The sequence below is a fragment of the Haliotis rubra genome, unplaced genomic scaffold (genome assembly GCF_003918875.1).
Source record: "Haliotis rubra isolate DU_JTF1 unplaced genomic scaffold, ASM391887v1 Scf1240, whole genome shotgun sequence".
NCBI lineage: Eukaryota > Metazoa > Mollusca > Gastropoda > Lepetellida > Haliotidae > Haliotis > Haliotis rubra.
Genome location: NW_025765160.1, coordinates 203,504 through 226,324, shown reverse-complemented (window position 1 = coordinate 226,324; position 22,821 = coordinate 203,504). Strand labels below are relative to the sequence as shown.

The window sequence follows — 22,821 nt, the reverse complement described above, 5'->3', positions numbered from 1 at the left end:
TAACTTGACAGAGTTGATTCACGACAGAGAGTAGATGAGTGACATAGAGTAGAAAGAGGTGTCTTTATTCTTGAGAAGAATGTCTCGTCCTCTTTGTGCCTGTTGGCAGATTTCTACACATTGCTATCGCTGCTCAAGTAAATATTTCATTTGTTTACCCTAGGTATAGAGCGAGATTAGTTTTCTTTTATTCAAAAACAATTTTTGAAAAGCATTTGAGTTTCCAAAATCAGTTTATAGTATTGCTTCCAACTGAACCAAGCGAAGACGTGTGAATACCACAGATGAATCTGCGTGGATTCAAGTGGTGCGTTAACCTAAGGGATACAACTCTGTCATACCAGTAATTAGACAGTTTTGTCTTGGGTGACCCGAATTTTCAGGTACAAAGTACAGTATTAAATATCTTGCTGTGGGGTGTGTTCTTTTACATACAGGTGGACATGTGATATAACTGCAAGTTGTGAAGCTAGGAAATGATGTGTTTACTTTCGTACTTGCGACAGATTGTGTGAAAGTAGCCCACAATGCATGATTTCCGTGTATACATGCATTTAACTGCACATGCAAGGTCATGTATTTGTAACGCAAAGGAACAGGATTTTCAGGTATGTCAAAATTATGTAAAATATATCATTTAAAACAACAGATAAATGTGAATACGACATGAAGCAGGGTAAAATTGTATTATAATACAAAATAGGAGTTTTAGAGAGGTTTTCCGAACGTCCTTCTTTGTGATCATAGAGGACACGCTTCGCTGAACGCAACCCTATTGGAGGCTCAGTGGTCATGATTCTTGCACATAATATATATTTTTTTATATTTCATATTTCGCTATGTAAATGTCTTCTCTAAACTTAGAATTGTGTATGGAAGTTTATTTTAGACAGTGTAAAATTTATCATCCACGTAGTTAATCCTAGATGCACATGCACGTAGATGATGCTATATGTGATTATTACTCAGACGCTAATATTGTCCTGTGAAGATGCTACCCTAGTTGGAGACAAATTTATGCAAACATTTACATTTTAAATGAAGGTGACCACTAAATTTTACTGTGAATTCAATTAAATGTTTGGAAGCATATTGGTCGTTTCTGCTCATCTTGCCTTTTCCGTTTTTTTCAACATACCGAGATCAATTCAAACTTAAAAAAGAATCAGCATGAAAATAAAACTACATTGAGTTATACTACGTTAAACTACGTTTAGTTTTACGCCACACTCAGCAATATTCAAGCCATATTATGGCGGCGGTCTGTAAATAAACGAGTCTGGACCAGACAATCCAGTGATCGGCAGCATGAGCATCGATCTGCGCAATTGGGAACCGATGACATATGTCAACCAAGTCAACGAGCCTGACCACCCGATCCCGTTAGTCGCCTCTTACGACAAGCATAGATTACTGAAGATCAAATCTAACCCAGATATTCAGGGGTTACAGCTGTAAGGTGTATAACATTCATATGCAACTTCGACACCATTCTCTTCCCACAGAGGCACCCGTGAAGGGCCACCTCCTCGTGGTAGGTGCTGGGTAACGCTAAGCGCCCTTCGAACCCCGTTGTGGACCCGGGGGGATATTTGGTCCACCAACCCCTTTGCCGTGGGTTGCGCCCCTGTGTCGGTGGAGGACGGGAGGCTGGTGGTTGAGGGCACTGGGAGCCTGGAACCGTGTTCCTTTGCCCAATACACCACTTCGACCCTTACTTCACCTAGACGAGTGGTTGAACTGGCCCGGTTCAACCAATCGGCTGGTCACGTCATGCCCTCCGCATGGAAACATTCATTTTGAAATTGTGCCATTTCAACTCTATTGTGATTCATTAAAATGAATGTCATCAATAAAATGTTCTATTGAAATTTGCCTAGAGTCCTATGCCAGAAGGCGGTGGCTCATGGGCCAATCTGGAAATAGAGACCTCTGAATTCTGTGTTTCTCCGGAAAGGTGTCAAGGGCGAACCAGTCTGACATTTATTCTGTTAGATTCGACAGCTATTCAAGTATTTATTTGCTGGAGTATAACATCCCTGTAACCCTGGTGGAGCATGCTGGTTTCCGCTGTACCACCGTCCTTGTTGACACTCCATGGTGGGTGGGGAGCAGGGATGTTGAACACTTTTCCTACAATATGGCTCTTTCTCTTCCATCTGGTTCATCTAAACATAAGCGTCGATATGTAGAATCTACATCGTCGGATGAAGGATCTTCTGACACTGTTGAATCGTGGCCGAGGTTTATTGTTATCTCCTCTGTAGACGATACGCCGTTACAACTTAACCCTTTCGCAATCTCCAAGGGCATTCATGGTGTCTGTGGGGACGTGAAGGACGTTACACGGCTTCGAAATGGCTCACTCTTAGTGGAATGTACCCGTAAACAACAATCGGTCAATCTGTTGAAACTACAACAATTTGTGAATATACCCGTTGTTGTGTCAGTGCACAGAACGTTGAATTCCTGCAGAGGTATAGTCAGAGACAGGGCCCTGTGCCTTTCTGATATGAATGAGGATGACATCGTCAATGAACTAAAAAAACAGGGCGTAACCGCAGTTAAGCGTTTTTCGAAAAAGAATGATGATGGCACAATTGTCAAGTTGAATACATACTTGTTTACTTTCTCACTCTCCGTACTACCAAAAAGTATAAAAGCTGGGTACTTTAACATCGGAGTTAAGGTGTATGTTCCAACTCCGCTCCGATGTTTCAAATGCCAAAAGTTTGGTCATCGGGCCAGGTTCTGCCGTAACACCACTGTATGTTCCCGTTGTGGTGGTGCACATGAACTCTCTGAGTGCACTAATAGCATCAAGTGTGCTAACTGCAGCGGAGACCACTTGGCCTCATCACAATCATGCCCCTTCTATGAACGTGAGTCGACCATTCAAAGGATAAAACATACCAACAATATTTCTTATGCTGAAGCTAAAAAGCAGGTAACTGTTTCAACAAATTCAACAATTTCATATTCAACTGCAGTTTCTTCTCGTGTCAATACTTTCAGACCTCCCATGACATCAACGTCGTGTCAAACGTCAATATCCTGGGTTCATGAACAATCAACAATAGATGAGGCAAGTCAGACCTCTCAAATGGGCACCTCTAGTGTTTCGACATCGGCATCCCAGACGGAGACTGTCACATCGCTGCCTTCAGCAGATCCTGCGTCTGAACCAGAATGTGCCACAAATTCATCACAGCACAACAAATCATCAAAAAATGAGAAAAAGGAAAAGAAAAAATCGAGAGGAAGGACCAGGGCCCTCCAACATTTGGAGATGCCTTCCTCTCAGTCGTCCCCTGTACAGGTTCAATATCAATTTGAACCTTTGGAGATGGAGGTCAATCCCTCTTTCCCAGTCCCTGGGGGCAGACCTCACTCCAATCCACGTTCTCCCATTGATCCTCCATGATTGGCTCAAATAACATTGTTCAGTGGAATTGTAGAGGACTACGAAATAATTTTAATGATTTACAACTACTAATACAAGATTTCACACCATCGGCATTTTGTTTACAGGAAACTTATCTTAAAACCACAGATCAATTTGATATACGGCAATATACTTCATATAATTTTTTCTCTCCCCCGGGACTCCGAGCTACTGGAGGTTCTTCAATTTTAGTGCGACAGGGCGTTATACACAGCCCTCTTCCCCTAAATACAACACTTCAGGCTGTTGCAGTCAGGTTGAAGTTACACGTTGCCTTTACATTATGCTCCCTTTATGTGCCGCCATCTTCCACTCTTCACCAAACTGATCTTCAGGCTCTTTATGACCAGCTCCCCAAGCCATGTATCATTATGGGTGACTTGAACGGTCATAATCCTCTTTGGGGTAGTTCTGATACTAACAGAAATGGGACATTACTAGAAGATTTTATTTCAAACAACGATCTGTGTATATTTAATGATATTTCGAAAACATACCTACATCCTGGCACAGGCACATATTCTTCGCTTGATTTATCACTCACACACTCTGTTAAATGAGTTTGAATGGTCAGTCCATGAGGACCTGTGTGGTAGCGACCATTTTCCAACAATTCTTAAAACAATAACTCCTGCTGATGTTGCTCCATCATCAAGATGGAATTTCAACAAAGAAAACTGGCCTTTGTTTGAATTACTCTGTATTGACAAACTAAATCCTGCTCGTTTTCTTGATGCTCTTGATTCAGTGCAATTATTCTCTGATGAACTAAACAAAATAGCCGATGAGTGTATTCCGAGATCCTCTACAAATCCACATATACATAAACCATGGTTTAATAATGACTGCAAACAAGCTAGAAAGGCATGGAAAAAAGCTGAACACTATTTCCGTCGCCACCCAATGGTGCATAATTTAGATAAATTTAAAATTTTAAACGCTAAAGGACGTCGAACATTTAAGCAAAATAAGCGCCAGTCTTGGCAAAATTATGTTTCGAAAATAAATTCACGGACGCCGATGTCCAAGGTATGGAACATGACCCAGAGAATTAAAGGTAAGGGTACCAAATCAAGCATTAATCATCTCAAAACTGGGGACCAATTGTTAACAGATAAATCTGACATCGCAAATAAACTCGGTGAAACACTTGCAAAACATTCTTCCTCGTCAAACTATGTTCCCGAATTTCAAAAATTCCAAAAATTGCAGGAAATGAAACAAGTCAATTTTCATTCGGATAATGGGGAACACTATAATGAAATCTTTTCTATCCACGAGCTTCATACTGCTCTTGAACAAGCTCACAATAGTGCAACAGGAGCTGATAACATTCATTATCAACTCCTGAAACACTTACCGGAATCATGTTTAGAAACACTATTAAATATTGTTGATGACATTTGGACATCTCGTCAATTTCCTTCATCTTGGCGTGATGCCATTGTTGTACCCATACCTAAACCTGGACGTGATCATACAGATCCCTCAAATTATAGGCCCATTTCCTTGACTAGCTGTGTTTGCAAAACCATGGAACGCATGGTCAATAACAGATTAACTTGGTACTTAGAGTCCAATAATTTACTCACAAATATTCAATGTGGTTTTCGTAAAAATCGCAGTACCATTGACCATTTAGTTCGATTGGAGTGATTTGTTAAGAATGCCATACTTAACAAGCAGCATGCAGTGTCAATATTTTTCGATTTAGAGAAAGCCTATGACACGACATGGAAGCATGGCATTTTAAGAGATTTACATGATTTTGGTTTACGAGGCCGTTTGCCTCAGTTTATATCCGAGTTTTTAACTGATACGCAATTTCAAGTCCGCGTGGGTTCTACCCTGTCTGACCATCATAAGCAGGATCAGGGTGTCCCACAAGGCAGTATTTTGTCTATCACATTGTTTAGTATTAAGATCAACAGTTTATCAAAGCTCTTAAGTAATTCAATCGATGGGTCACTTTTTGTGGATGATTTTAATATTTATTGTCGTGGTAAAAGTATGCATACTATTGAACGGCAGCTACAGTTGTGTTTAAACAAAATTGATAAATGGTGTCTTGATAACGGCTTTAAATGTTCTAAATCCAAAACTAATTGTATCCATTTTTGTAGAAAATATAAACCGCATAAAGACCCTGAACTGTCTCTAAATGGCTCTCCCATCAAAGTCGTTAAGGAAGCTAAGTTCTTGGGTTTAATTTTTGACTCGCATCTAACTTTTCTTCCCCATATCAAGTCCCTAAAAACTAAATGCTTGAAGGCACTTGACTTGTTGAAAGTCATTTCCAATTCTAAGTGGGGAGGGGATCAAGCTACCCTCCTACAATTATATCGGTCATTGGTCCGTTCCAAACTTGATTATGGCTCAATCGTGTATGGTGGAGCCTGCAACAGTAATCTAAAACTTTTAGATTCTGTCCACCACCAAGGTCTTAGACTATGTCTTGGTTCCTTTAGAACTTCACCTGTTGACAGCCTCTACGTCGAGGCTGATGAGCCATCTCTTACACAACGCCGTATAAAATTAACTTTACAGTATATTACAAAACTTTATTCTAATTAGTCAAACCCTGCATATAACTGTGTCTTTAATCCCCTATATGAAGATCTGTATAACAAGAAGCCTTCTCTTGTTCCGCCTCTTGGTATAAGAGTGAAACCTTTCCTTTCTGCTGCTGGCATTGAGCTAGCACATATCGCTCCTTCCCGTCTCCTTTCTTCTCCTCCTTGGCAATTGGTTAGGCCACAGGTCGACCTCACACTGACTAAGTTTAAAAAATCAGAAACTAATGAATTACAATATAAACAAGAGTATAATCAATTAACATATAAATCCTTATTTACAGATGGGTCCAAGGATGGTGGCGCAGTGGCATGTGCCACTGTCATTGGATCCAGAACAATATCTTCTAGAATCCCTGATAACAGCTCTATATTTACAGCAGAAGCAAACGCCATCTTAACAGCTCTTAAATATATTCAAAGACATCCCAAACATAAACAATATATAATATTTTCAGACTCTCTTTCTTGCCTTCAGGCTATTAAAAATCTATCTTGCAAACATCCACTTTTAATTGAAATAATCGAATTCACTAATGAGCTTGCTACTGGCCAATACGACATCGTCTTTTGTTGGTTACCCAGCCACGTTGTCATTTCTGGGAACACAATGGCTGATCTTGCTGCCAAGGCAGCACTGAACAAATCTGTGACACCACTTCTGATCCCATACTCTGATAACCAAGCTGCTATAAGATCTTATATCCGTGATCTGATGCAAAAGAAGAGGGACACCCAAGTAGGTATCAATAAATTACATGAAATAAAACCCTATATCGGTTACACTTACTTGGGTTGTCAGTCCAGATTTGAAGAGGTCATCATACGACGATGTCGTATTGGCCACACAAGATATACGCATGAGTACCTATTAAAAGGTGAGGATCCTCCGTTTTGTATCCCTTCTGATGAACGAATCACGGTCAAGCATGTCTTGCTTGACTGTGTTGAGTACTCAATCACAAGGGATATCTATTTCAAATCCCGAACTATGAAGGATCTTTTTTACTAATATCAGTCCTCATTTAATTATTGCTTTTTAAAAGAATTAAATTTGTTAACTGATTTGTAAATAGCTAAATATTTTATGATTGGAAGTTTGAATTAGTAACACAGATTGTCAGTGGCTGTATCCTCGAGGGGGGTTAAAGTACTGTAAAATTATTGTCCTCCTGAGAGGGTACGTAAGTCCCAAAACATTCAAAGTAAATTTCAACTTTCCGTTTTTAATCGTAGAATATGTGTAATTTTAATGTATGGCTAGATATATCTCAATTGCTAACGGCTGAGGGGATGATATAAATCCAGCTAGGGCTCATGCAGGAAGTAAATGTACTGTAAGTCCCCATGGTCCCTAGTATGGTGATCTACCTTCAGTTGTTAGCCATCTATAGCCCATTTTTAGATTGTGTTGTCCCCCTATGGTTAAAATGTTTTAGATTCAATTACTAGTTTTACATATATATCTGTGATACTTTAGTTGCTTTACTGTCCTTCGATGACAGGTTTTATAATATATACATATTCCATTACCATGTAAAATGTTCTCGTCACGATATGGCTGAAATATTGCCGATGTGATGTTAAATAATAACTCACTCACTCACTCACTCTTCCCCACAGAGGTTACTCCGGTCATATCTTCCTACGTAACCTCTGTTCTAATACGGCCCTTTCATGGTGTGAGCGTTCAAGACTCGTGATTGGAGGCAATCAGATTTAGTTGTGCAATCAGCGACGTTGTTTAAAAAGTGATCATTCGCAAGGCCTCGGTAATTTCCGTATGCTTCGAGAAAAACTAAATTTCTTCCCGTGCGCGATGCGCAAACGTTTCTTCTAGACAGAACTCAGTCATGTTATGGCGGATCAGTGGCGTCTCCATCGCCCTCGTTGACAAAGGACAAGCAAGCCATTAAACATCTTGTGTGTGACATCAACACAATTCCCCGGCAGATGGGGGGATATTTGCGGCCCCACATTTGCTTGTGTTAGTGGGAAGTTGAATCTAAGTCGATGTAACACGTGATTGGATAGAAAGAAGGGAGATAATTCGTGTTCCGATTTTTGCCGCTAGGGGATTTAACGAGAACCGGGAAATATGGCCGTATTCGAACAGAGATTAGTGGGAAGAGAATCCTTCGACACAAATAAATTTAGATTCACTTTATTGAGGTGATTTATCCATCAAAAAGGATAAGTATTTCAATGTAAAAACTGCTAAGGATCTTTTTACTACTGTTAATTTTCATTTAATTATTGGTTTTGTTTTTGGAGACATCAATTTAATTGATACATTCTGATTACTACGTTTCATAGATAGATGTATTTTAATGATTGGTAGTTTTCATTAGTAATTTAGGTTGTTAGTCGATGTATCATCAAGGAGCTTAAAACATTGTAACAAAATTTATTACCCACGAGGTCAACGTATGGGTAGTTGCATACTAATCTCGTACGTCACACGAGTGTCGTATCGCGTTGACCTGTGTCGTAACGACTTGACCGGAGATTCGAACGATTTGATTGGATAACCGATGACCTCTCAATTAGATCACATTCTGACGTAACTATTTTTTTCATTCATAACAAACACGTGAATTCATTCATTCTACAACTTAAATGCATTTTGGGAATGTAAACATTGCGAACGTTGCCGTGTCGCTGTTTAATTGTGAGTCAAACTGAGACATTATATCCGTCGAAAAACAAATGCAATGTTTCCACCAGTGATGTTAGCCGAATGAAGCAACTGCAAACCAAGAAACGCGGTGCTATGGAGTAGTTTACTGTAAGGGGCTGTACGAGGCGATGACAACCGACATGCATCGTGACGTCGGTTACCAAGGCTGTGACGTCATGCAAATATTGTACTACAGTACAAAACTCTTCCGCAACATCTTTATGAAACCGGTTTCGGTTTGAAACCAAAATCATAACAAAAATACGCTATTTTGTCAATTTAATGTATGTAAGACGTGGGCAATACCACACTCGGTCTCATTACATACAAATTATACGAAACTCGTGACCTTCCTATATTATCTGACCTCGCTTTTGCTCGGTCAGATACCATAAGAAGGACACTCGTGTCGTATAATTCGTATGTAATATGACCTCGTGTAGTATTCTCTATATACTCCTCCTGAGAGAGTACGTAAGTCCCAAAACTTTCAAAGGAATTTTATATTTACCACATTTTTTAATTGTAAACCAATAGTGAGTGCATTCCGCAATTACCCTTGTCGAATATTGTTCGACATACCTGAAAATGATGGCCTAATAACCGCACATTAATGCGTTGGCACTAATACCGTACTATTTTCGCTGCATGAATTTGCATAATTGAGGAACATTACCACCTCAAATTCTTTCTCTGGGATTTTGATACAATCTTTGAAAACTACAAAATCTTGGAAGAATTATTCAAAGATGATGGTGTATACAATCACATGGCAAATATTCATATGTGATCAGATAATAGTAAAGTGATTGAAGAGCCATAAAATAATATCCTTCAATAATGTTTATTCACAAATGAACTGCTCCGCAAATTTCAAGCATTCGAGTATTTAATTTGGTAAAATATTCCAAGTTTAAAGATTATTATTCAGCCAAAGAATAAGTTAATGATACTTGTTTCTAGATAATGATCTTCCAAAATACACCAATGCCAGCACTCCGGGCGTTTCCACATCGAAATTCCAGCGCCAAAGCTGACCCGGCTCGATCTTGTACACCGAGCGTCCTTTCACAGTCCCGTTTTGCTAACGTTGATGAGAATGGCCTGAGGGAATAATTGACGGGTCATTATCGAAAGCAACTGAGAGAAATACAATTTTCTTCGGAGGTGTGCAACGTTTAACATTTTGTAAACAAACCAAAAGGAAGTTACATGTTAGTTACCTCCCTTTTGCTAGACTGTCACACGGCTTCTAAACAGAATTATCAAAGGCATAAAAGCAAATATAGTTATTATTTCTCAAAAACAGCTTTCAACAAGATTTAAATCTGATCTAACACTGAATGATAATATTATGATATACTTAAATAGCAAAAAATAAATACCAATAGGTAATAATGAAAAGGTACTAATGCAGTCTAGAAAAATCCCACTGACACAAGCCCAAGCATATCAAAACAATTAAAAATGTTGACATCTTACCTTTGGTGTCCGGTTTCATCCTTCATGTTGTACAAATCCCACATGAATCCCAATAATGAATCGTTCTTTTAACATCCAAAATCTGTCGTCGATATCCGCGATTCTGTTGGGTACACCTCACTTCAGTCACGATGCGTCGGCAAAAATTCACTGTCACAAATGATGAAAATCATCTCCAAGAATGCCAAGTTGCCACATACATACACGAATCACTGCCTTCGCGCAACAGCCGTCATTCTGCTATCCCATGCCGGAATCGAGTTGAAAGTTTAAAATCATACTGCACCGAATCCAGCGGTGTACAGAAGAGGTCTTACTCGGCCATTTTGCAGTGGTCTGATCGCTTAGGCATCGATTCTCGTGCCGTTGCCACTGTTTCATCATCTTGGCCCTTTTCACACTTGCAAAGTTCTTCAATTGTATCCATGATGGGAATGTTTCAGGGCAAACGCAATTCTACCATAAATGTCAGCTTCGTTAATCGACAGTTGGCCTTACCAAGGACGTTTATACGTCTTTGGCCTAACTTTACACGATCAGATCCTTGTGGTCATTCTTGATTGGACCAGTGTACGTAAGATTACATGAGGTGGAGAAGGTAACATAAAATGGAATTCTTTCATTGTAATTGCAATTCCAGTGGTGTTGCAGTAATTGAGATTGTAATGTTACTCATCAAGTTTAATTTTAAAAATGACTGAATACATTTTGTTTTGTGTATTATATTGACAGTTATTCATTTCGAACATGACGTAACTTATCTTGACCATTAGATAATAGCGTAACCTTTCTTTTGTCGTTTCTTGTATCTGGGGCGACAGCGAACTTGACCACGAGAGGCTAACCGCATTGCGACACACGATCGCACTACACTCAAAGAACCCCTTGGAAAAAGGCTTCTCACTACAAATTGGTTTCTCTCTCTCTCTCTCTCTCTCTCTCTCTCTCCGTCTCCCCCAATCTCCACTAACTCCCTCCCTCCCTCCCTCCCTCTCTCTTTTTTTGCGTGAATGGGCGACTGTGAGTCTGACAAGCATCTTATTTCGTCAATCCATTCTGTGAACATTGCCTGAATGGGCCACTGCCAGTCTGTGACAACAACATTGTAAACAGGTCCTGTCCTACCGGTGACAACTGTCATTGATACAGTTTGACTTGAAAGTAAGTATATTTAGCTTGACTTAGGTAAACGAGAGAAAAAATAAGCGGTGACACAACAAGAAAAGGGTAAGTACCCGTAGTTCACACGATTTGCATGTGTGTTTGTTTGTTGCTTGAGGTCAAACAGCAGTTCCCTGGAGGAATGGCTGCTTGAAAAGAAACCAGACAGTCAGGGATTGAAAAGTAAATCCAGTAAAACTATCACATATTTACTCACAAAATGTTCAATGTTCAACAAAGATGTGAGTAGTTTAATGTCAGGACTCACAATGTCTTTTGTCGGGTCAATGTTGTATTAATGTCTGATTCAGCATAATGGAGAAACGCCACCGAGGACTTAAATCCTCCAGCAGCAAACGCATCGACCCAAGTGAAGTTGAAATCATCAACGCCAGACAACAAGCACTATCGATTATCAAATCGAACAGAAACTTCTCTTATGAAAGTTAAAGGACAAATGTTTGAAGCGGTTAGAACTTACTGTGTATGAATGGATCAATTAAAAGCAGAGATGAAACTTGATCTCCCAAATCGATAAATGAAACAATGATCTCAATAATGCATGCTATTGTAGACATGCTGGAGGGTAGTTAATGGGTGTGATGGTATTATGGCCCACATTACGATTATGTTGCATCATGTTTAATGTTCTAAACGATTCATGTATCGTCATGTCATCAAGACAATGTGTTCCGGGTAATGATGGCGTGAATGTTATGCGTCACCTATGTTACAGGTTTTGTAAGTGAGTTAATTAACAAAACCGATGCATTAGCTGTATTTTAATCTCTTTGTCAAGTCTTCATCTCACAATGAACAACGGACGCATTCGGGCGGAATTTATCGCTCATATTTTTAATGTTGGCAGTCTACAAGTCGACTTGATGTTTCTGCAAATACGCACAACGCCATGTGGAATTGACATCCATGTCTTCAAATGACACTCAGACTGGACAGAATGATTCTCCTTGGTCTGAGTTACCCCATGCCATAAAGTCCACATAAAAAAACACCTGTTTGTTGAAAGAGGTGACTCTGAATTGAAATGTTAACCCATTTGACATAATAAGGGTAGCCTTGTGGATACAGCGTTCGCTGAAACCCGACTTCATTTCCCCATGTGTGTTTTATGTATGAAGCCTATTTCTACTGTCGCCGCCGTGATATTGCTGAAATGTTCTCCAAAAACAAACCTGACTTGCTTTTATGATGGTTGGATATTTCTCATTGTTTGGCAACGATAGCTACTGAGAGATCTTTAGCTTCCTCCTGATCGCGTGAACTAACATAAAACAAAGGGTTCCATTAGGCATATGGGAAATCGATACATCTGCGAGTCTAGATGGCAAGGATCAATAATATAGTGGTAATTATTTATGTGGAATGTACTTAACTGTAAACACATTCATTACTGTCAGAACAATATCCTCCAGATTACCTGATGACAGCTCAATATTCACAGCTGAAGCTCATGCAATACTAACAGCTCTTAGAAATATTAATAGACATCCTAAATATAAACAATATATAATCTTTTCCGACTCTCTGTCTTGCCTATAGGCTATTAAAAATCTTTCTTGTAAACATCCACTTTTAATTGAGATTTTTAAACTATATAATGATCTTGCTACTGGCCAATACGACATCGTCCTGTGTTGGTTATCCAGCCACTTTGGCATTTCTGGGAATACAATGGCAGCACTCAATGAATCTGTGGCACCACTTCTTATCCCATTCTCTGATCACAAAGCTAGCATTAGAACCTACATCCGTGATCTGATGCAAAAGAAGTGGGACACCCAAGTAGGTATCAATGAATTACATGAAATAAAACCTTATATTGCTTACACCTACTTGGGTTGTCAGTCCAGATTTGAGGAGGTCATCATGCGATGTCGCATTGGCCATACGCGTTATATTCACAAATGTCTGTTAAAAGGTGAAGATTTTTCGTTTTGTATCCCTTGTGATGAGAGAGTAACAGTCAAACATCTCCTGCTTGACTGTGTTGAATTCTCCATCATAAGGGATAAATATTTCAATGTTAAAACTGTTCAGGATATTTTTAATACTGTTCATTTTCATTTAATTCTTGTTTTTTTAAACGAACTTGATTTACTTAATGCATTTTGATTAATATGTTCTGTAGATAGATGTATTTTAATGATATGTAGTTTAGATTAGTAACTTAGATTGTCAGGGGCTGTACCTTTTTGGAGGGTTAAAGTACTATAAAATTATTGTCCTCCTGAGAGGACATGTAAGTCCCAAAACATTCAAAGTAAATTTAAACCTACTGCCATTTTAATAGTAGAATATATGTTCGTTTAGTTTGAGGGTAGATTACCTAAAATTGGTAATAGCTGAAGGGATGGTGTAAATCCAACTAGGGTCCATGCAGGAAGCAAATGTACTGTAAGTCCCCATGGTCCCTAGTATGGTGATCTACCTTCAGTAGTTGGCAGTATATGGCCTGTTTTCACCTTGTAATGCGTCTATAGTTAAACTCTTTTAGATTTAATTACTACTTTTAAATTCGAATCTGTGATAGACTGCTTATTTTACTGTCCTTCGTTGATAGGTTTTTACAATTTACCATAAATTAATTGTTCTCGTCACTGCCGATGTGACTTTAAATTTTAACTCACTCACTCGCTCACTTACTTACCATGATCTTTTAAACGTGGTATTTGAATGATATTAATTTTGGCTAAATTTCCCTACAATCGCCAGCGACCGAAGGGATGCTGTAAAACAACTAGGGTATATGCAGGTGGCAAAGTTACTGTAAGTCCCCATGTTCCCTAGTATGGTCCATGGTCCCTGGTATGGTGATCTACCTTCAATTTTTATACTGTCTTGTTTTTCCATTATAGTTAAAAGGTTTAAGATTTAATTACTAGTTTTACATACATAACTGTGATATTCTAGTTGTTTTACTGTCCTTCGTCGGCAGGTTTTTTTATAATATACATATATTTCATTTCAATATCAAATGTTCTCGTCACGATATGGCTGAAATATTGCCGATGTGACGTTAAATATTAACTCACTCATTCACTCACTCCCTAGTATGGTGATCTACCTTTAGTTATTGGCGATCTGTAGCCTGTTTTTATATTGTATTGTCCTCTATAGTTAACCTGTTTTAGACAGTGTAGTTGTTTTACTGTCCTTCGTTAACAGGTGTTTTTAATTGAATTTTAATCATTATAAACCAATAACTTCATTTAGTCACGATATGGCTGAAATATGTTTTATGTGAAATAAAATCTTAATTCACTCACTCGCTCATGTAGGTTATATTCCTGTCGTGTTTGAGGAACGATCGCACCTGCTCTTTCAACTTATATTTCACAGTTTCACACGATGCTTATCATCCTCGATATTTTAGACCATTACAGTAATCTTTCTACTGTCCAATGTGACATCATCCTTTATTGGTTACCGGGTACAAGTGCTGCAGCTAAATCAGCTCTTGACAAACCGTTATCCTCACTGATATCCCATATGGTGATTTCAAATTCACCTTCAAAAATTATACTCGGGACCTTATGCAAAGAAAGATCTGACACCCGGGTATGAAGAAATAAACTTCATAAATTAAATCGGTTATACAGTGAAACCTGTCTAAACCGGCACCCCACAGAACCAAAATAAAATGCCGGGTTAGACAGGGTGACGGATTAGACAGTCACGATCATTTTCCAAAATGGCCCCCGACCGCGTCATACCAAAAGACGTTAAAATAAGGTACTCTGGCGCCCTGCATTAATGGGTACAACAAGAACTGATCGGCTCGGAGTCAATATACTATGTCTGAGTTTGGTATTCATGCTTCACTGCAGCATGGTATCTCAGTGGGCTAGCACTATAAAACCAGCTTTAGTCTGGGCTAGTACAAGCAGCCGCACCTACACATACACACCCATGCACGTCGTCATATGAGCGAAATATTCTCCAGCGCGACTTTAAACACAATTTCACCTCACCTCCAACATGGCTGCCATTTGCACTCGTCAGTCTCTTTATCTCTATAATGCCTGATGACTCACAAGGGGTCACTGCCTATTTATTTACCGGATTAGACAATGTTTTAATGATCACAACATCGGTTTACTCATGACTATCTGCTGAAAACGGATGGAGATCGACCTCCCATGTGTGTCTCTTGTGATGGAGTGTTTACCGTCAAGCACATTCTGCTTGACTGTGTGGACTTTTCGACTGCAAGGTATTCACACTATGAAGCGGGAAATCTGACAGATCTATTTTTATTATTGTTAACTCATTGTTAACTACTTGAGGGAAGTTGACTTGTACCATAAATTGTAACACTGTAAAACACTGTAAAATGACATATTTCATGTTTTTAAAATTGGTGATATGACATTTTCTGTTAGTCAATAACAATAAATGAACAAATACGGGTTTTTTAAATCTAAAATCATTTAAGCTTGTATATATGTATGTATATATGAATGTGTATGTGTGTGTATGTGTGTGTATGTGTGTGTGTGTGTATGTATGTGTGTTTGTATGTATGTATGTATGTATGTATGTATGTATGTATGTGTGTGTGTGTGTGTGTGTGTGTGTTTGTAAGTATGTCTGTAGGTGTGTATGTCTGTATGTGTGTGTATGTTTGTATGTGTGTATGTATGTATGTGTGTGTGGGTATGTATGTATGTATGTGTATATGTATGTATGTATGTGTGTATGCGTGTATGCGTGTATGTATGTATGTATGTATGGATGGATGGATGGATGGATGTGTGTATTTATGTATGCATGTGTGTGTGTGTGTGTATGTATGTGTGTGTGTGTGTGTGTATGTATGTGTGTATGTATGTATGTATGTATGCAGACTTGGTCTCGTCGCTATAAGGCTGAAATAACGCAGCTGCGACGTAAGACTCATCTCAACTCAAGAAACAAGATATGGATCTAAACATTTTGGTAACAATCAGTCCTATATATGGTCAAGACAACAGGGACGACAGATTTCATGAGCATTCAAAATATGCTAACATTTTCAAGAAACTTCAGTTTTATCATGGAGAATCAAAGCCAATCAAATTTGTTTGACCCTGAATAAATCCTTGCATACCATGCATATGCACAAGGCGTCAGTATGTAGACTCTATGGATGTAAGACTGCCTTATTTTGTAACGAGTACAATGTTTGCATGCAATGGATTGAAGATGGAGGTTAACAAGTTTGAAGAAAGTGAGCATTTATAAAAGTTTAGAAGACTTTGTATACAGGGTATAAATAACTGGCAGTTTCTGCTTGACTGTGGATTTTCCAAATGCAATGGACTCACATTATGAAGCAATACATCTGAAGGATCTGTTTTCTGCAGACTTGATCTCGTCGCTATATGGCTGGAATAGTACTGATGCACTTGAACTCACTCACTCTTACGACAGGCATGGATTGCTGAAGATCAATACCAAATGTGATTCTACGGGATAAAGTCGTATTGTGGGAGTCGAGCGTCACATGGCTGTACTATTCTATGTTACCCGACAGACAGCAAGGGCAAACACCTACACGTGATGTAATATAAGTCACGTCGGCGTTATGTCAGCCAGATTGTGAAGAGACCTTTAGAACCTCACCAATGAGTAATATATCTGCAGAGGATGACTTTAATAATCAAAAATGTCTTACAACCAGAAACAATGTGTTATGATACCTAGATATGTCTCAATAATTAATACATGTGTACCGATACTTTGTAAATCCCTCCGGATATCGCAGAATATCTCTTTCAGGATCGATATTCTAAATGTCACTCCAAAATTGTATTGGAGAGAACCATACAGATCGACTGTAAGTGGGCGAAAGCATTCTGTGTTAACTTAATTGACGGGTTTTCATATCAAGCCACTGGTTTGCTAAATGCCGTGACCTTTTCCTGTCGACATCCACTGAAATAAATTATGGGTCAGAATTGTCCACGATGTCTGTGCAAATCAAGTGGTGATTCAACCAAGAAGGCCAGTTGTCGCCACTTTCTATAGACTTCAATCGGCATAATCGCTTGAGGTGCTGCCGCAGGGTCTGGAACTAGAACCTTAGAAATTGGATCAGAGATGAATCACGATTTCTCTTCACCGGCGGCATGGGAGACAGCGTGTTTACCGTCGGAGAAATCAATTGCCCATAATTGCCTTTGACAGGTCGACAAACTCGGTGGAGACAGTGTCATGGTGTGGAGTGAAATATTTTAAACACACAAAGATCTGATTTAGTGGTGGTTAAGGGGAATTTCACAACAAAATGGTACATCAGCGAAACCCTTGCAGGTCATATGCTTCCGATTATGAACCAACAGAGAAAGTTGTTCCAACATGACAACGCTCGTTCACATACAGCACGCGTCACGGTACGCTACCTTGACAACGTCAACGTCGAAACACGCCTCAGGCAGTTCCACAAGTGGCCATCACATTGCGTGGATGGGAGAACATGATGTCAATTCTATCATTGTCAGAACCATCTGGCGTGAGCATGAGAAATGTTGCAATCTCATCTTAACATTGACGAGGGTAAACAAAAGACCACAACGAAAAATCTCAGATTAGATATATAGCTGAATTGGCGTGTTTCACTTTCCTCAACACATTCCCTTCCCGATTGTGAATTCATGTAGGGCAGTAAGTCCATCAAACTCTATATGTCGGATACCACTCAGGGGGAAGCGGATTGGGTTCGTCATCCACAGAGTTCCATCAACGTAAGTCTGGAATATATAGTACCATATTAACAAAATGAAAGTATGGAAATCACGGGTTGATCTAATGACTTATCTCACACGTTAACATAGTATATATCAGTATCCAGCACACAAACAAAAACTTCACCTAGAAAGACGTATGTCGTTCAACACTGCATGCAGTAACATGTCTAGATCAACACTCCGCTCAGTCACACCCACTTCTACTCGGTGACTGAGGACAACCAACCTACCAGGAGAGACGTGTAGATCAACACTCAACTGTCACACCCTCTTCTACTCGGTGACTGAGGACAACCAACCTACCAGGAGACACATGTGTAAATCAACACTCAACCGAGTCACACCAACTTCTACTCGGTGACTGAGGACAACCAACCTACCAGGAGAGAGATGTGTAAATCAACACTCAACCGAGTCACACCAACTTCTACTCGGTGACTGAGCACAACCAACCTACCAGGAGAGGCATGTCTAGATCAACACTCCGCTCAGTCACACCCACTTCTACTCGGTGACTGAGGACAACCAACCTACCAGGAGAGAGATGTGTAAATCAACACTCAACCCAGTCACACCAACTTCTACTCGGTGACTCAGGACAACCAACCTACCAGGAGAGACGTGTAGATCAACACTCAACTGTCACACCCTCTTCTACCCGGTGACTGAGGACAACCAACCTACCAGGAGAGACATGTGCAGATCAACACTCAGCTCAGTCACACCCACTTCTACTCGGTGACTGAGGACAACCAACCTACCAGGAGAGACATGTGCAGATCAACACTCAGCTCAGTCACACCCTCTTCTACTCGGTGACTCAGTACAACCAACCTACCAGGAGACACATATCTAGATCAACACTCAACTCAGTCACACCCACTTCTACTCGGTGACATCATAAGGGATACATATGTCAATGTAAAAACAATGAAGGTTCTTTTTACCACTGTTAATTGTCATTTAATTATTGGTTTCTTAAAAGAAATTGATTTATTTGATGAATTTTGATTAATGTGTTTTGTAAATAGATCTATTTTAAAGATAGCTAATTTAGATTAGTAACTTAGATTGTTCGTGACTTTACCCTCAAAGGGGATTAAAGTACTGTAAAATTATTGTCCTTCTGAGAGGGTACGTAGGTCTCAAAACATTTCAAAGTAAAATGTAAATTTACCAAATTTTAAACGTAGTATCTTTGTTCTTTTAAGTGTCGGCTAAATGTTCCTTCTATCGCCAGCGGCTGAAGGGATGGTGTAGATCCAGCTTGGGTCCATGCTAGTAGCAAAAGTAATGTAAGTCCCCATGGTTCCTAGTATGGTGATCTATCTTTAGTTTTTGGTGATCTATAGCCCGTTTTTTATACTGTATTGTCCTCTTTAATTTGAATGTTTTAGATTTGCTCTCTAGTTTTATAGTCATAGCTGTGGTTCTCTAGTGTTTTACTGTCCATCGTTGACAGGTTTTATTCTTCAAAGTAGTTTCACTATTTATTGTATAAATTGTTTACTATATGGCTGAGATATTGCCGATGTGACGTTAAATATTAACTCACTCACTCACACTACTCAGTGACCCAGGACAACCAACCTACCAGGAGACACATGTCTAGATCAACACTCCGCTCAGTCACACCCTCTTCTACTCAGTGACCCAGGACAACCAACCTACGAGGGGAGACATTTGTAAATTAACACTCACAGTCACACCCACTTCTACTCAGTGACCCAGGACAACCAACCTACCAGGGGAGACCTGTATAAGACAACACTCAACTCAGTCACTCCCACTTCTACTCAGAAAAGACCCGTGAAGATCCGGGGTAGAATAGGTCTTTAGCAACCCATGTGCTTGCCATAAAAAGGCGACTATCTTGTCGTAAGAGGCGACTAACGGGATCGGGTGGTCAGTTTCGCTGACTTGGTTGACACATGTCATCGGTTCCCAATTGCGCAGATCGATGCTCATGCTGTTGATCACTGGATTGTCTGGTCCAGACTCGATTATTTACAGACCGCCGGCGTATAGCTGGAATATTGCTGAGTGTGGCGTAAAACTAAACTCACTCACTCATTCACTCACTCTACTCAGAAAAGGGGCGGTGGGGTAGCCTGATGGTTAAAGCGTTCGCTCGTCACGCCGAAGACCCGGGTTCGATTCCCCACATGGGTACAATGTGTGAAGCTCATTTCTTGTGTCCCCCGCCATGATATTGCTGGAATGTTGCTAAAAGCGGCGTAAAACCAAACTCACTCACTCTACTCAGGAAAAAACTCAACCTACCAGGAGAGACATGTGTAGATCAACACTCAACCCAGTCAAACCCTCTTACTGACTAAGGACAATCAACCTACCAGGAGAGACATGTGTAGATCAACAATCAACCCAATCAAACCCTCTTTATGACTAAGGACAATCAACCTACCAGGAGAGACATGTGTAGATCAACACTCAACCCAGTCAAACCCTCTTAGTGACTAAGGACAATCAACCTACCAGGAGAGACATGTGTAGATCAACACTCAACCCAGTCAAACCCTCTTAGTGACTAAGGACAATCAACCTACCAGGAGAGACATGTGTAGATCAACACTCAACCCAGTCAAACCCTCTTTATGACTAAGGACCATCAACCTACCAGGAGAGACATGTGTAGATCAACACTCAACCCAGTCAAACCCTCTTCGTGACTGAGGACAATCAACCTACCAGGAGAGACATGTGTAGATCAACACTCAACCCAGTCAAACCCTCTTAGTGACTAAGGACAATCAACCTACCAGGAGAGACATGTGTCGATCAACACTCAACCCAGTCAAACCCTCTTAGTGACTAAGGACAATCAACTTACCAGGAGAGACATGTGTAGATCAACACTCAACTCAGTCACGCCCTCTTGTACTGAGTAACGCACGATAAGAAACCTACCAGGAAAGACGTCTCTGTTATGATTATCTCTACCACGTTGTTGTCGGAGATGTCTGCTGTGAAGTCGGTCCGAAACTCATCACCCCAAATGTTTGCTTGACGTGTGTTGAAGATAATCTTAAATTCCCCAACTGTGGGCCAATCCCATCTCAGTGACAACAGGTAGACCACATCCTGATTGGGATGCATCAGCCATACGTGGTTACTGCAGTGTAAAAGTACTTAGTTACATGTCTGGGGAGAGGCGGTCGATGGTGGGTGCAGTGTAAGGATGTGTGCTCTGTTCTACGACACAAATACATTTGGTTTCCCAATCTATAACGGTTACTGACAAAATCGGTTCCCATTGGGGATACCGTGCAAAAAGTAAAGAAACGCATCACAAGGGTCATATCTCTGTAACAAATTTTAACACGGTTTCCGTGTTCGAACTCGATCAAGGCAGTTGTGTCCTGAAAACAACTACCAAATTTGATTTCCCTATCTATAAGGTGTTTTGAGAATATCTGTCCCCATCATCTCGGACGGACGGAGCTAAAAATATATCCCCCTCCCACTTCGTTGTATTGTTCACACAATACACTTACTGCCACGTATAGCTCAATGATGGCTGATGTTTCGTCAAGCAGTTATTTCTCACTGACTTACAAGTGTGTTCGGGATCCAGACATTCTGAGCTTCAGTGTCATTCCAACAGTGATATCAAACTCCAGATCTTCTGTTACAGATGTTCATGGATCCTGAATTTATTACTGAATGGTTAATGTAATAATCGTGACGTCAAATACACGCTAGGAATTGTTGGTGAAAATTACCAAATAGTTTGTTAATAAGGGTATGATGAAATGTTATGCTTAGTTCAATGATTTCTGTGCAAAACAAAATCTGACATAACATTGCATGTGGCAACACCGTCTTCAAATTAGATCACCGGCTATTTAGGCACATGTCATTCACAAGGTCGGCTATAATGTGATAATCTCAATGATCAATTCATTTCTTCTATAAAATATATGACTACAAGATTTCTGCTATTTATTTTTGTAATGGGATTACTTGACAACGTTCTGTTTTGTATTATCGTACTCGTCCCCCAGAGTCAGTACACGATGTTGCACTACGAACAGTTGCTTCTTTTACTACCCTTGCTAACGTTAGCCTATTGTGTATTGGATCCACACTAAAACACTTTTACGCACGTATAGAATGCAGTTTTGGATTGGCTTATTGTGCGAACATTGATCGAAAAGCAGACACTACGTGCTTGGCTTACAACATGAGACTAAGTTTGATTGTAATCAACCATGCGAGTTTTTAATCACTGTAAACATAACCAACAAGTGGAGCGTTATAATGAGACTCTTGACTATGTCCTTGTAACCGTAAACAACAGCAGTGTTAATTTCTGTGTCTCTTGTAAAAAATGTAATCATTGTCTTGCGTCGTTTCTGTTTAGATGCAGGAGATGGTTTTTATATTGCCAATGCTAATCTGGAAGCTTCACAAACAGGCAGACTAATTCAGCATATAGCCTTTCACAGTAATTTACACTTCTTAACCTGGCGTTATTGTCATTACCACTGCTATTACGGTCTACACCGCCATTGTAAGTATAATGTGATTAAAATTGTACTGTAATTATTGGGTTCTTATGAACATGTAGGCAGGATATACACTGTTGACATTTCTTGAACTATTGAATACATGTTGTACAATACCTGCACAATTAATTCTAACAAGTCACAAATACCTCTTCCCTAGGTAGACTTGTGAGCTGTCGTATGCTTTCTGTAGCTCATATTT

The 22,821-nt window shown here is 39.8% G+C and overlaps 1 protein-coding gene across 1 annotated transcript; it reads right to left on the bottom strand.

Moving 5' to 3' along the window:
* Positions 1 to 17,026: 17,026 nt before the first annotated feature.
* Positions 17,027 to 21,741, bottom strand: LOC124266248. Its single transcript, XM_046701062.1, has 3 exons — positions 21,667 to 21,741; positions 21,019 to 21,223; positions 17,027 to 18,093 (listed from the first exon to the last, which is right to left on the bottom strand). The coding sequence occupies exons 1-3, from the start codon at positions 21,705 to 21,707 to the stop codon at positions 17,968 to 17,970; spliced, it is 372 nt and encodes a 123-aa protein (XP_046557018.1). The 5' UTR covers positions 21,708 to 21,741; the 3' UTR covers positions 17,027 to 17,967.
* Between the last annotated feature and the right edge of the window lie 1,080 nt (positions 21,742 to 22,821).